The following is a 15,408-nucleotide window of genomic DNA, read 5'->3' as shown; positions in this document are numbered from 1 at the left end:
CATGCATAATGTCAACATTGCACAGCGATATCTTTAGAACAATTGAATGTAGAGAGGATCCTAAAGAATTTTGAAATAAACAAAGAAAAAATAGGGGAACAATATGAATATCCAGAAGAGGAATCACGTAACTCATCCATGATAGAACATTTTCATAAATTTGCGTATCCTCATCCATTTTACGACTATAAATCTCGGTAACATTAATCTAAATGCTTCAAATTCGTAGACCGGAACTGGAATATAGTCTAGAAGTTATATCACTAGAAGGCATTGCTCTCTCTGTGTTCTTTTTTCTGGTATCTTAAAAAATCCTCTAGAACGATGCACCGCAAGACAAAGAAATAGTCGAGCAGATCGCTTCTATTCTCTTACGATCATCTTATAATTACATTTTTAAATACGTTCTTGTTGTGTTTCCTTGAAATGCGTGTATGAGTTCTCACATTTTTTTTGTTATTTTTTTTATAATAAAATTATTATTATAATTTTTTTAATTTTTTTTTTGTTGTTGAACAGTTGTTGCCCTGTGAAATCTGCCTTCTGTCACAACACAATAATACTTGCATAGTGGGTTCACACTTCATGAATTTGGTTGATCTTTTTCTTCTTCTCTTTTTTTTTTCTTTTTTTTTTTTTATATCACAATATTACATTTGCATTATTTTTACATTAATGTTAATAGGATCTTTTTCTTTGATAATCATAGATACCAAATTCAAATGCAGAGTTATGTTATTCATCGTCTTATTTAAGAAACATCCTAAGCCAGAGACATAAGTACCAGCATGTGTGTTATAATAACTTATTGTGAAATAATAAGACACTAAGAGTGTTTTAAGTTATGCAATGATAACTTTTGTTTCCATTATATCTATCTTACTATATTATTATAAATAAAACTCATACTGCGCGCTTCTTTGTACATGATAAACGTAGTATAATGCAACATTAAATATCAAAGATTCTGTTCTTTATACGATCGCGCTTTTGCATACATACATACATACATACATACACACATATATATATATATATGTATATATACTTATGCTGATCTATGTGTATACATTAACGTTCTGAGCATGCTGCAAATGTATTGTGCCGACTTAGGTTTTTTCATAAATAGACAATTGAATAGTGATCTTAGAGCATTAATATAACATTTCACTGTGCATTATTCTACCATGTAGTCGTTACTGTTGTGCCTGAGGCTTACCGCGAGGTGCATAACCGCCGCGATTTCCTCCTCTTTGACCACGATATTGTCCACGTCCACCCCTATCCATACCACGCTCACCCCGAGGACCACCTCTTGTGCTGCCTCCACCTCTTTTAAAACCACCGTTGTATCCACCATTTCCTTCATTACTCCACGAACGTTGCTGATAACCATTTTGATAGTTACTGTCATTGCGATAATATGTACCTAATTTCACGAAACAAACAATTTTACATAAAATATATTTTAATTGACGTGTATTTATATTATAACATAATTAGTATGATATAATATATCAAGTTCATTATACATTTCTTACCTTGTCCACCACGACCATTTTGCTGATAACCCCTGCCTCTTCCATTGTACCCATTAGAATTACCTCTTCTACCTCCTCTACCTCTATATCCACCTCTCTGTTGGTCGCTCCAAGCTTGTTGAGTTGTTTGTTGTTGTTGTTGCTGCTGTTGTTGCTGTGTGTCTGGAACAGGTTGTTGAGCTGTTTCTGATTGATTCCAGTCTGTAGGTTCTGTTAATTGAGCCCAATCAACAGATTCGCTTGGCTGATCTGTTTCTGTCTCTGCTGGAGCTGATTCTTCTTGATTCTCTTCTGTTTTTTCCTATATTAGATATACACAATTTTTAATCGAATTTTAAATGCAGCAATATTTTAATAATACTAATATATAGGTATGATGCATACCTCTATATGTTTTTCCTGGCCATCTTGTTGAGATGTCTGTTCGAAATTTTGTCCTTGTGTTGGAATAGGCTGGGATGCTGCTTGTTGTTGAAAACCAGCAGGGTGTTGAGGACTATATTGAATATTTGTTTGTTGATGAGATGGCGGCATAGGTATTGGTGGGGGTGGATTAGGATTAGCAAATCCAGGAATGTGCGACATATCTTGAGGTGGTTGATGTTGATATATTACCTGTTGAGGTACAACAGTTGCGTTTGTGAAATTCTGATTTGTAAATGTCTGAGAAGGTATAGGTGCATTAACTGCAGGAGGAATGTGTGATACAATAGGCGTTTGAGAAGTGACATCTGGTGAATCAAGTTCAGATTCTTGCAGAAAGAAAAAATTTGGAGTTCCAATAACATCATTAATTCTAGGAGCTTGTGGAGGTTGCTGTTGTGACTGTTGAGCTTGTTGTTGTTGTTGTGGTTGTGGTACAAATCCAGTTGCATTTGTGTAATATGATGGCTCAACAGATGCAGTTGGATGTGGTGGAATAGGTTGTGGTACAACAGGGATTGGACCAGAAACTGGAGCTGTGCCTGACACTACAGGAAGAGGAGCAACTTGAACTGGAAAGCTAGGAATGGGTATTATGGATTCTGGTGGAATGTGCCTTTCACTGTTACTAAATTCTTCATTAACTTGCTCTGGCACAGAAGTATCCGTGATTTGTGTTTCAGCAGTAGTTTCAGTAGTCTGTAAAAAAAATATATTCAATTAAAATCACAGTTCGAAAAAACATTAATTAATTTAATATAATATTCTATTAGACTTGAATGAATATATTCGCTTACTTCCTCAACCGCAGATTCAACTGTATGAGATTGATCAAAGTATCCAGATTGATGAATAGAATGTATGATTTCCTTTAATTTATTGTAAGTGGTTCCAACAACTTCTCTTTGTTTACCATCAACAATTGCTACATAATGTTCTGCAACTTTCTGTACTTGTTGAAGAACTGTTGGCTCTCCCTCTTCATGCTGATGTTTCATTATAACTTCATTGTAAAGATCATCTATATATTTCAATTCATCTTCTGACATTTTTACAGCACCATTTGTACCAGCTAAAAAGTCTTCTCGTACAGTACTTGTACTCATACTCGTCAAAATATCCTGAATAAGTAGTACTTCCCTAACCTACATTATAAACAAAATCATAAAATATTGCGACAAGCACTCTGTTTATTAATATTTATAAATACAATAATTTTTTATGAAAAAAGGAAAACAATAAATAATATTGATTCAGTCTATCATTGCTATTTAATTCTTTAACTTGCTATGACACTAAAACATTGGCGAACGAACATTGGACATGACACTTACCTTAGCAATATCCTGCTGTGTTCTTTCAACAGCTTCTTTACGTGCCAATTTCTTTTGTTGTTTAACAGCATCATTGGCAATACCGACAATTTGTTTATACAATTCACGAGTAATATCCAAGGTTTGTAATACTCCATCATATTTAGCTACAGCCTTGGTCTGATCCGCATTCAGTTCCCTTCCATTTTTTTGTAGATCTCTATAGGACTCTAGCTTGCCCTAAAAACAAACAATTTTTTCCTATAAATATATTTCTTCTGATTTTACACATTAATATTTATAATAAAAAAAGTTTATTAAATATCAGAATAAAAGTTAGTTTACTATTTCAATGAAGTCTACTTTCAGTCCTTGTGCACAAAATTATAATTTAAAGAAAAAATCAAAAATAAAAATAAATAAAAATAAAAAAACAAACGATATAGTTGAAAATAATCAACGAGAATAGAGAGATAAAATTCATCAAAAATTTCGTCCGTTCCAATGTTCATTATCGGACTATTTTCAAAAAAAGAATGCAAATAAATAAATAAGAGAAAGGCATAAAGAAAGTCATATTATTTGATTAAATGAAGTATTAAAGTATATGCGAATGCAGAAAACCGGTACGAAGACTAAAAACCTAAAGAAAAATTTCTAATATATATTTTTCATTAGAAGACATAAAATATTTTACATACGAAATCTTTATTCCTCGTACCGAGATAGGACGATCAATTAAAGGTAAAGTAACATGAAGGGAAGCCGTAAGGTAAACTACGAGAGGAAGTTTTGATACATCTAAAGGATACCGCCATGACACGAGGTTCGAAACAACGGATTAAAACTTTCGATGGTAGGAAATATCGTAATTCTACATAAAAATAATTGGTATTACATGATTCGTTAATTGATTATCGAAAGATTCAAGAATATTTGCTCGTATAGTAATTATCTAATATCGCCGAATTTTCGAGCGTGAAGCACATGGCGTATCGAAACATGGCGGATTACACGGTAGAAGCCGCCGATTGACAGGTAGGTCTAACAGCTTTTATCAAAACGTTATTCCTTTCAATACTAACCTTACGCTTTTCAAGATTCCGTATTTTATGTTCGATAACGATAATCGCTTGGCGTATGGGTTCCACGGTCTCCGTAGAGGCCTGTTTCTCTAGTTTAGGGTTGGCAGAAGGCATCCTTCACGGGCAACAAACGCGAACTGGAAATTGGAATGGAAATGAAATCACGAGAGGAGTGGGGGATAGGAAGGGGACCCCTCGTGTTGTCGCTTGTATGTATGCGTGCAGTATGGTGGGAGAATAAATGGACCTGCGCATTGCAAACTTCACAGTTAACTTTCCAACTCTAACGACGAAATGTGTTTTCTTTTCTTTTATATATCATATATATATGTGTATATGTATACACACATGTGTATATATATTATCATTCAATCAATTTAAGAATTCTCTCTATTTTACATTATATTAATTAAATGACTTTCATTTACCTTCTTCGTTAACGTTAAGGTTAAACTTAAAGTTTTAAAACATACCATGAAAAATATATAAACATACGTGTACTATCGGTATCGCAGTTCGATATCTCGCGCGTGTTTTATCGAAGCGCGATATATTTTAAATTCAAGTTATTGAAAAACTTTCTTAGTGTAATTATATTTTTACGTGAATAATGTATAATGTCATAGTTATTGATTATATGAAGATTTTTACGTAAAAATTATTTAGAGAAGTATATACACAACCGTGTAAACTGTATGTCTTTTATTTAAAAATGATTAATAAAAACATAAATTATGCGAGTAATATTCTACTATAATATTTATATACTTTGATCATATTTCTTTTTCGATCAAGATAACAGAAAATACTGCAACTTCAGTGTTCAAAACTTCTCATAATTAAACTGTATGATGAAACCTATAAAAAAATTTACAGTGTCTAATAAACAAGGTTGTACCCATCGCTTTTTAAAAAGAAGTATAATATAACAATAATATTAATAGTTTTATATCGTATGCAATGTTGAAAGATCTAATCATAGGGCAGGTACTATATATGACATTACAATATTTATACAATTAAGATTTCTCATTGCAATTTTTTGAGAAACGTTTGTTTGCACGTTACATTTTTGTATTTATTAAAAAAATCGATTCATCCATTCAATTGTTATATACAGCACCTGCTTTTTTGCGATATGAATTATTGCATGGCACATTTGTTAGAAAGAAGATCTCTTTCATGTTGCATACTCTTTTTATTGTTTGTGTTTGTGTCCAAATGCCCGCATTTTAGATTTTAATATAATAAATCCTCCAATAATTTATAATACATTTCAATGCACCTCACGACTATTACTAATACAATAATTTTGTCTTGGTATAACATATGAAAGGTGTCTAAAGCCTGATAGGCATTACTTAGCCACTTTACACACTTTGCTAGAATATTTTTACAATTTACAAATATATTTGATACATTTTCGAAAAATACATTCGCGCCACGCACGCATATCACCACTCTTTTTTCTTTAGAGAATATTTTTTGTTCCTAATAAATCTGGAGATAGGCTAAAAACTTAAACGATACAAGCCTTAAATAAAGACTATCGCGATGAGAATAATGATAATAATAAAATGATGATAATGATGATAATGACAATGAAGAAAGTAATAATCATAATTATAATAATACTAATAATAATAACATATAATTTAAATCTAATAATGGTATTTAATGTACAGTAAACTGTTATTGGCTCTATAACTAGGTATCTATTATCTATTGGAAAGTATTTGTAATGTTAATCATATATAAAATGTTGCCTTTTTTATATAAATCATTGTAAAGTAACAAAATTCTATTAAATTTCATTACAGAATACTTTTTCTTAGTAAAGTATATTATAATGATAAAAAGAAGCCTTCGATATATCTAGAATTCTCAATATTTACAATGTATTACAAAAGTTGGAACTTCATAAAATTTATGATACACATTGAGGCCAAAATCTAAAATACATAATTCTGTTATTTTATACATTCTGAGAACATAGAACAATGCATCATAATTTATTTTCTCTTATTGTAATTGATCTACATTTCTCTTATTATATTTGCTCTAGATCAAATATAAAAACAAATTCTTTTAAACGAAAAATTAGCAGTACATTACTGTTCACCAATTTTGCCCTTAAAAATATGATATACAGATATTTTAGATACAAAGTAAAACACATTTGTATACATATGTATGCGTTTTAGATTAAATAAGGTCAATAAAGGAATTTTTTAAATGCAACAAAAATATATTTTAACTTATATAAAAATGATAGAAAAAAAACAGAAAGAGAATGATTGTTCGATAATTGTTCAACTTCATAGCCCAACTTACTATTATTAATACTTTTTCTTTCATTTCTTTATATATGCAGTATATAATTTTTCTTAATTATTTTACTTTCATTGAAATATGATATAAAAAAAGAAACCATTTAATTCAAGAGGACAAGACTTAGTAACAGTACTGTACAAGCATTAACTATTTAATGAAAACAAAATGTTATTATTTATATGTTATGATATACAAAAAGGCCTCTGGAACCTGAATATTGCTATTATTATGACCATTATACGCAAATATTCATATAGCTAAGAGTATATATATATATATATGTAATGATATTTGCAAACTGAAAATTATTGAACCAAAAATTATAAATAATTTTTTTTAAACATGATAAAATAATTGCTTGTATATATAATGTGGAAGAATTGTATATCTAAATGTTGCACTGGAAATAATAACTGCAATCAAAATCAGACTTAAATATATAATGCAAAAATATATGCATATAGCAAAAACAAAAGTTCATTTTCAAAATATTTAGTAACTTCAAAGTTATATCAGTTGGTAATTTCTTTTTTTTTTTTTGAAGGTATTCTGTTCAATTATCTATTCAGTGATCATGCTATAGAGATATTTTTAAATGATTGGTTTTGGAACACTTTAGGATATTTCAAACGTATTTGATACGTTTAAAAAATCTTGTTATATGTATGTTTGCACTTAGTAAATATATATATACAACATAAATATTACATAAATATTATTTGACTTGCCAATTTTACAAATAGCAACTATTTTGCAAAAGTAAAAAAGAAAATACATATTAACTTTAAGAGTTATACATACAGGAACAAATATCTTAACAGCTTTTGCTTTTCATAAACAACAGACTTCAAGGCGCTGTTATGTGATGCAAATATGTTACAGAAAATTTTTAACACTTTTCACATCATGTTACCAAAGTTCTGTCTTCTTATATTTTTCGATTTATCACGTTAGATTTTCACCTTACATGAGATTATCACGATACAAATAGCTATGTGTAACTATATTCACATGTGTGTCAATATTCCACTATTTTTATATCACTATAATGGCAAAGTTTGGGCTCTGATTGCTATACCAAAAATGTATATAATACACATTTAAAGTGTTTAAATTTTCACTTACCTCAATACTCTTAATACCTCATTTTTATAATTACAGTTCCTTATTACACTCTTGTTAACTTTATAGTTCATCATATTATCCAGTTTAACAGTTATCCACTGTTCTTCAAGTCTATTATATAATTCTTCAATGTGAGAGACAAGTATGCATATATTCAACAATTATGTATGCCACTATACTCACACAAATATTATGACGTTAAATAACAAATAGAACCATACTGTGTAGCACCACTAAGACGATACACTGTTTATTTGCATATTACAAGACACTGTTTGCAAATTGCTTTCAGTGTTCTGTATAGGCACCTGTGAATCTGAAGTATTACTCGGTCCTTCAGTTGCACGCACAGATGAATTATGAATTTTCATTTCTTCTGCATGATTTACTGAAGACGATGACGACGACGACGACGAAGACGAAGACGACGACGACGACGACGATAATGTTTCCGTTGGATTTGACTTTTGTTTAATTTGTTGTTCCATGTTATCAATCTCTGCCCAAATACATCTAACTTCTTTAAATAACTGAGAAAGAAAGAAGTATTTTAGTAAATTATTACTAAAAAAATAATATATATTATATAAATTATTTACTTGATTCAACCAAGTTTCGTCCGCTAATAACTCATTTAATATTATTGTTGTATCTTTATTAGGATCAGTTGATCTTTTATCTGCTACTCTTCTTGCACATTCCAAAAACATGAGATATTTTTGATGAGCTACTTTATTATATAGAGCTACCTTAGTTTGGCAAATTCGACATAGCAAAAAATCCTATAAAGATATCAGATATAAAATTAAAAAAATTAAAGTTAGCAAGTATTTTTTATATACACATATTTATGACTATATATATTAAACCTTTTCTTGTGGTACTTTTGGACCAGGAGGTGAGCCTTCCAATGTGGTACTGTTGTATGGCTGACCATAAAGTAAAACTCTAGCATAAATTTTGATTTGCTGACAACCAGCACATAATTTGTTTTTATATTCAGAAGATGGCAAATCTTTCAATACATTAAGACATGGCCATGTAGAGATTGCAGTTATAAAATTAGATCGCCATTTAGTGGTAGAAAGAAGACGTTGTTTTCTCTCATCTGTTACTTCATCGACAGTCTTAACATTGGATAAGAAATAATCATCTGGGGAAACCAAAAAGGAAAAAAAAAAAGAAAAAAAAAAGAAAAAGAAAATATAGAATAACGACCATGTTCATATTACTAAGTAAAAATTTTTAAGTAATGTTTTAACCTTGCTCTTGGAATATCTCTGTTAGGAAATTTGAATCCAAAGCTTGTGAGATCAGTGTTTGTATATACACTTCAAAATTATCTTGATATTTTTCAGTATCCTTCATGAATTTATTTATGCATTCACTGAAAGTGCAAAAAAAGAGAGAAAAAAAAAAAAAAGAAAAAATATTACCAAATTATTTTTCATTTTTTACAAAGTAAAGTTTTATAAAGTATTATAAAGAATTCACCTGTCATCAATGATCATTTCATCCCTTAAAAATTCTACAATAGTTTCTAATTTGCCTTGTTGCCAAAACTTAACTGGCACTTGTTGATAAATATGACGATTTTGTGGAGCCCAACCAGAATACTAAAATCATATTAATATTAATTAGAAACATTTATTAGTTTTTTTTAGTTATATTATTTTATGATATATATATTCTTTACCGTTGATATGTTTCTATATAACGTTTTGCCATTGGACTTAAATGGCTCATATTTTTGCAATAATGTTTTCCCATCTATTCTCCACAGAGCTGGATACTTTTCATCTAGATCTGTCTTGATCACAACAAATTCACCAGACTAAAAATATAAAAATTTATAGTTATTTTATTATTTAAAACAATATTTGGAAAAATAAATGTTATAGTTATAACTTGAGAATCATTGAGGCTTTTAACAAATATATCAATAATATTAATGATATATTTGTTTATATATTATTAGAAAAATGTAAAAAAAATAGAAATTACCACATCTTCAAAATTGTTGATGGAATGCTGCATGCAATAATAATGTTTATGATTTAATTTGTATCAGTGAACTTTCCTCAATGGTAGTGAAGGTAAATTAGAATATAAGAGGTATATTAAAATATAATCAAAGTACCTTAAATGGAGATATATCAATGTCCTCATCACTGGCAGAAGTAATTAATTTCTCATCTATTTTAGTCGAAATCTTTGCAGAATTGCTAGAATTTTTTGTATATACTTCATGCCTTTTTCTGACTGATTTTTTTGAAACAATAACTTCACCAGATGAATAACCATCTTCTTCTAAGGTCCTTTTATTTTTCTTTGTAATTAGAGGTCGTCCACGTTTCTTTCTTTTGTCTTCTTCATCTCCAACTAATTTTACTGCAGGAGTCCAAGCAGGATCAGAATCAGAATCACCTTGTTCTTCGTCATTATCAAAATAATCTATACCCTGTTGTCTATCTAAAAATTGTTTTACTGATGTTTTTTCCTTAGCTTTTCTCCTAGACGTTTCTCTTCTTGGGGGTAAAAGTAAAGGATCCACTAAAAAAAATATAAAGATTAGTTATTAGAAATTATATAAAACATTTTAACATTACCTTCTTCAAGTTTCTTTGATACTTTTCCACTTGATGTATGAGTAGCTGCCTCTGCTGCTGCAGCAGCTGCAGCTTTTCGCTTTCTATCTGTTGGTCCTCCAGGTTTAATAGGTCTTCCTTTCCTAGATTTACCTTCTGGTTTTATAGTTGTAGTATCCATTGTATTAGTAGTATTAGTAGATGTTTTTCTTTCCGCTTTTTTAGGTGGAAATAGAAAATCATCATCACTAGTGAATCCATCATCACTTGAATCAAAGTTTGGTTTTTTTCTTTCTTTAGGTAATGGAAAATATCTAGGATCATTAGCATAATCAATTGCTGGTGTTTCTTTTGGAGGATTTGGTTTTTCAGTCTGTGTTTTTACTGTTTCTCCATTTGTGGAAGTTTCTGAAGGTTTACAAGGCTCTATTGGAATATATGGTTTCGACCTACTCCATGTTGCTTTTCTACCACCTCGTATTGCAGGTGGCGGTGAAGGATCTCTTTCACCTTGTAAAAACTTCAAATAGCTCGTCATGAATCCTGAATTTGGATCCCTACCAGGTCGTTTAAGATCTTTGTTCATTTGATTCATAGTTTGCACTGGCTGTTGATTTTGCTGAAGAAAGCCTAATTCTTCTTCTATATTAGGAACAATCACTTTAGGTTGATCATCTCGTATTTCTTGATTATAATTAGAATTTTGATTTACTGCATTCTCCCCAAAACTAATTGGAGTTATTTCAACAGAAGATTGAAATTCATGAGTATGATGTGGATGATGTCCTGGAGGTATATGAAAAGCTGGAAAATAAGGAATAGGAGGTGGTGCATGATGATGTGGCACCATTATAGATTGATGTTGATGTGCTGGATTTCCTACAAAATTACTTGAATGATGCAGTGTTGATTGAGAACTAAATGCAGCAGGTGCACTTGTAAACATTTTTGAGGGAGGTGGAGGCAAATTCCACCTTTCAAAGTCGAAATAACCATTTTGTTGTTGTTGATTTGTATTATGATGTGCAGGAGGTGGTATTCTACTTAAATATTCCGTCATTGTTGCTGTTCCTGCAAGTTCATTTAGAGTGGATCCATGACCTCCCTTTTCTGAACTTTTCCTTTTTTTGTTAACAGAATCTGCTTTGCGCCTTTCTTCTACTTGCTTCTGCTGATCATTTAGAGCAGTAGGGCCTGTGTGCTGCTGTTGTACTTGACAGGAACTTTGTTGTAATGTTTGTAAATTTTTTACAATACTCATTGGATCTCCTCTACAGCTACTTAAATCTTGTAAAGTAACTTGATTAGAATCAAAATAGGGTTGCTGCCTCTCAGAAACATTTAATACTCTTTGTACCTGTTGTTGAATAGGTAATGTTTGAGTATTTATTTCTGTGTTACCAGTTGTATACACTGCCACAGAAAATTTTCTATTTGTATTTGTTTGTCTATTATCATTTTCCCAACATATTTGTTGTTTTTGTGTTTGAGAGAAATCTTGTTGTTGTCTATCATAACTTTTAGTTTCTGTATTGTAAGTTGGTTTGTTATTTTCTGTAGTACCTAATGCCCTAGTTATCACTGAAGAATATGCAACTTGACCTTGTGATGCAGGTCGAGGAACAGTAACATCAAGTGGTGAAGGTGGTGTAACTTGCTGCTGTACTGTTGCTTTATACTGCTGTCCACTAGCACATTGATTTCCATTATTTTCTGTATGTTGTTGCAATGGCGAAGGAGAAGATATTGTTGCCATTGGGCTATTATACATTGGATATGCAGGACTTGGTACATGTCCTAGTGGACTAGCTTGTGAATGTGCTTGTAAGGGACTTGGTCTTCGTGGTACAACAACTCCGCAATCAGGACCATTTTGAGTCGAATTATTGGAAGAATAAGCAGAATCTGTTGATGCTGTTGATTTTGATCTATTAGAATGGTGATATTCAGTATCATTTGCTGAATTTGTTATATAATGTCTATAAGGTGTTGTTGGTTGTTGCTGTTGTGGTTGTTGATTCAAAACATGAAACTGTTGCTGCTGTTGCTGTGGATGTGACTGTAAATTATTATTTGGTGGTGTCCTTTGGTTACTTGCAAGTTTACCACTATTATTATTACAATTTGTTGTATTATTAGTTCCATAATTCATACCACGTGTATCCATGATAGAAAAACTAATAGGCGATGACTGATTACTATCATGTCCTGCTTGTTCATTCCTTCTATGTTCACCATGATTGCTTAATTCAGGATAAATTTTAGTTTGTGCTTTTGTTTGTATACTCTGCTGAGATGTAGATGTAGCTTTGTTAGGTGGGGAAGGAAAACCACTATTTTGTGTTGGTTGTTTATCTTGAGCTTGCGATGATACCGACCTAACAGATGTGTTTAAAAATATGGTTGTTGATGCAACAGATCTTGCAGATGGTTGTGGAATTCTGTATTCTTTACTAGGAGTATTACTTGGCGTGGACACAATGCATGATTGTTGATGTTGAAGAGATGCTTGTACCTTACCATTTGAAGTTTGGGTCCCATTACCAGCTGTGTAACTGTTTGTCAATGTTTCAGAACTAAAAGTAGTTGGAACTTGTTGGAAAAATGTTTGGCTATTACCTCCTTGAGTCGTGGAGACTACTAACTTTACGTTAACATTTGGAGATTGAGGTCTAACATTTACTGTCTTTTTTGCATCTGGATAAGTAGATGATTTAAAGTCTGCTGTTGAAACAGGAGTAGATAATTGAGAATTTATATTATTTATTGTTGGAGTTGCACTAAAATGAGCATTAAATGTATTTTCATAGGCAGCAGTGTTAGTTTTTGTGGAAGGTGGTCCAGGAGAAGATGCTACAACACTTTCATGTGGTAATATACCAAAAGGACTTGGAAGCTGGGCATTGTTTTGTTGGGTCCAAGCGAGAGATGATGCAGTGGGTGAAGATGATGAACCCTGATGTTCAAAGAAAGTTTGATGAGTTGAATTGTAGTTTTCTCTCAATGGAGATATTTCAGATTCGGTTGTTGTATTTTGTTTAGTCACTGTCACAGCTTGTGCTTGAGCAAGGACTTGTCGATGTTGCGATACATAAGGCGATTGTTTTGAATTGGGATGGTGAAACAAAGGAGAAAAAACATCATAACCCACAGGGGGTGGAGACAAAAACCCCCCTGGGTTGAAGGGAGATGGTTGTCCCGCCAGAGTTGCTGTTGTATGTGCTGCTTGTAAAAGTAATTGCGATGTTGTTGATGGTACCGCTTGTGTGGCAGCTGTTGACAAATGATGCGATACAAAATCACTGTTGGTGGTTGAATTTGTTCCTTGAAATGTATTAGCAGTACTTCCTGAAGCAAGGCGGTTATACGATGCATACCATGGACCAACAGGATCCATTACCCAAGTTTGGCACAAGGGTGCCTAGCCTGCCTAGTCCACTTATGGCAGGCTTTCTTGCGTTTAGAAATGTTGGTGATACGTTTTAAATCAATCATAACATAATTTTCAATGAAAACTTTTATACATTCCTCTTTATAATTGCACATAGGAAACCATTCTATACACTTCTTCATATACATATGAACTGATCATAAGAGCTTTGTTAAAGTGTTAAGGATTCTAAGGTAGGGCAGAAAGTTCTCCATTCTATCCTGTGAAATAAAAAATTTGCTTATTTGTACAAATACATTGACAAAAAGAAATGTAATAAACAATTGTATAAAATCTTGGAAATATATTCCTATGTAATAGAACACACCTATCCATAATTAAAGCTTTTGGAATAAGATGTGAACACATTTTATTTGAAATAAATAATAACACATGATAATAATAAAAACTAAAAATCTTAATGTTGGTATTGGTTAAAGCAAATAAACAAATATGTACACGTATAATGTGTCCCAAAAGTAATGTTGTTTCACAGAGGACAATCGGATAAAAGTGGTAGAAACGCTCGAGAAATATAAAAAGAAAAGAATCAACAAGGTACGTTCATAACTTCCTAAGTGTAATTGAGATCTAATTCGTTCGAAACATAACCATCTTTAGTCTTTTCAGCAAACGATTTAAAAGTATTAAAAGAGAGGTTGATGAATTGAAATCAGAACAAGAGATAGATAAGAAAAGAGAGAGGTGGGATTGGAGTGTGAGATTATGCTTACTTCTTCGTAATCACGAGTGATCCATCAGAATGCCGTAGACGGTATCCGAGATCGTCGAATCGAGCAATAAGCCAGCGTGTTTCTGCAGGCACAGTACGACTTGTGTTGCTTACGATCGTCGAGTGTTAATAGCTATTTGTCCGCAAAACAAAAACAAGCACGCGCGCTCTCCTTGGGATCGACGAGCATCCATCGAAACAGCGTCTTTTCGTTTTGTCCTATCCAAACAACAGTATCCTTGAATACAGTATACCAATAGCTCACTGCTAGTCGGTACTGATCAACAAGGAATGGATCGTCGCGTTCTTCGCGTATTCTATAAACGTTTGGACAACGACGATTGTTTTCTTCGATATCGTAGAGCCGTGTGTATAGGTATTCGATTATGTTCGCCGGTGTACGAAGAGATACGATGTCTTTAAGAATAACACAATAAATATGGCCACAGATACCTGGCCAACGCACGACACACGATCGGGTGGCACCGTTGCTCCGCTCACATGATTCGAGCGTCCGCGAAAATCTGAACATGCCGGGTACACCTCAAACCACCCGGCGTTTCTGCACATACACCGCGGTGAGATGAATTCGCACAGGCTCATTTATCGCGGGGAATTTAACGGTATTGCCCCCGTGCGCTCATTATAGGTCGCCATTTTAATCCAAGTCAACAATAAAGCACGCCATCTATCGATTCTGTAGGAGGAGCGCGGAAGGATTGTGTCCGGGGAGGGGGGATTAATTGGCGGGTTTTTTTGGAAATTTTCAAATTTGCGAATCATTACGAACGCTTTTTCAAACGTTTACATAATTATTTTCTTTTTTTTTTTATAGC

General features: G+C 32.3%; 2 protein-coding genes across 3 annotated transcripts; both read right to left on the bottom strand.

Annotated features, from left to right (window-relative positions):
* Positions 1-586: 586 nt before the first annotated feature.
* LOC127070525 (caprin homolog) lies at positions 587-4,529 on the bottom strand. Its single transcript, XM_051008630.1, has 6 exons — positions 4,363-4,529; positions 3,299-3,517; positions 2,762-3,109; positions 1,926-2,663; positions 1,542-1,842; positions 587-1,429 (listed from the first exon to the last, which is right to left on the bottom strand). Exons 1-6 carry the CDS (start codon positions 4,474-4,476, stop codon positions 1,197-1,199), a joined length of 1,953 nt encoding a protein of 650 aa, XP_050864587.1. The 5' UTR covers positions 4,477-4,529; the 3' UTR covers positions 587-1,196.
* A 520-nt stretch (positions 4,530-5,049) lies between these two features.
* On the bottom strand, positions 5,050-15,277 carry LOC127070523 (uncharacterized). 2 transcript variants are annotated; one of them, XM_051008626.1, is made up of 10 exons: positions 14,574-15,277; positions 10,431-14,060; positions 9,962-10,374; positions 9,826-9,852; positions 9,518-9,655; positions 9,316-9,437; positions 9,084-9,208; positions 8,691-8,974; positions 8,421-8,603; positions 5,050-8,351 (listed from the first exon to the last, which is right to left on the bottom strand). In XM_051008626.1, the coding sequence occupies exons 2-10, from the start codon at positions 13,804-13,806 to the stop codon at positions 8,055-8,057; spliced, it is 4,965 nt and encodes a 1,654-aa protein (XP_050864583.1). In that variant the 5' UTR covers positions 13,807-14,060; positions 14,574-15,277; the 3' UTR covers positions 5,050-8,054. The 2 variants fall into 2 exon arrangements, with proteins under 2 accessions (XP_050864583.1, XP_050864584.1); XM_051008627.1 differs by lacking the exon at positions 9,826-9,852.
* Positions 15,278-15,408: the final 131 nt, after the last annotated feature.

The sequence above is a fragment of the Vespula vulgaris genome, chromosome 18, assembly GCF_905475345.1.
Source record: "Vespula vulgaris chromosome 18, iyVesVulg1.1, whole genome shotgun sequence".
NCBI lineage: Eukaryota > Metazoa > Arthropoda > Insecta > Hymenoptera > Vespidae > Vespula > Vespula vulgaris.
Note: the sequence above shows the minus strand (reverse complement) of the source record. Positions and strands in the feature narration are given on the sequence as shown.

Bases quoted from the DNA above. Each gene is read 5' to 3' on its own strand.
- LOC127070523 (XM_051008626.1), bottom strand. From the start codon at position 13,806: ATGGATCCTGTTGGTCCATGGTATGCATCGTATAACCGCCTTGCTTCA. The intron at 9,209-9,315 runs GTGAATTCTTTA...TTGCACTTTCAG, and splicing joins GAAATGATCATTGATGACAG to TGAATGCATAAATAAATTCA. The intron at 8,604-8,690 runs GTTTAATATATA...ATATCTTTATAG, and splicing joins CAAAAGTACCACAAGAAAAG to GATTTTTTGCTATGTCGAAT.
- LOC127070525 (XM_051008630.1), bottom strand. From the start codon at position 4,476: ATGCCTTCTGCCAACCCTAAACTAGAGAAACAGGCCTCTACGGAGACC. The intron at 3,518-4,362 runs GTTAGTATTGAA...GTTTGTTTTTAG, and splicing joins GGAATCTTGAAAAGCGTAAG to GGCAAGCTAGAGTCCTATAG. The intron at 2,664-2,761 runs GTAAGCGAATAT...TTTTTTTTACAG, and splicing joins TTGAATCTGCGGTTGAGGAA to ACTACTGAAACTACTGCTGA.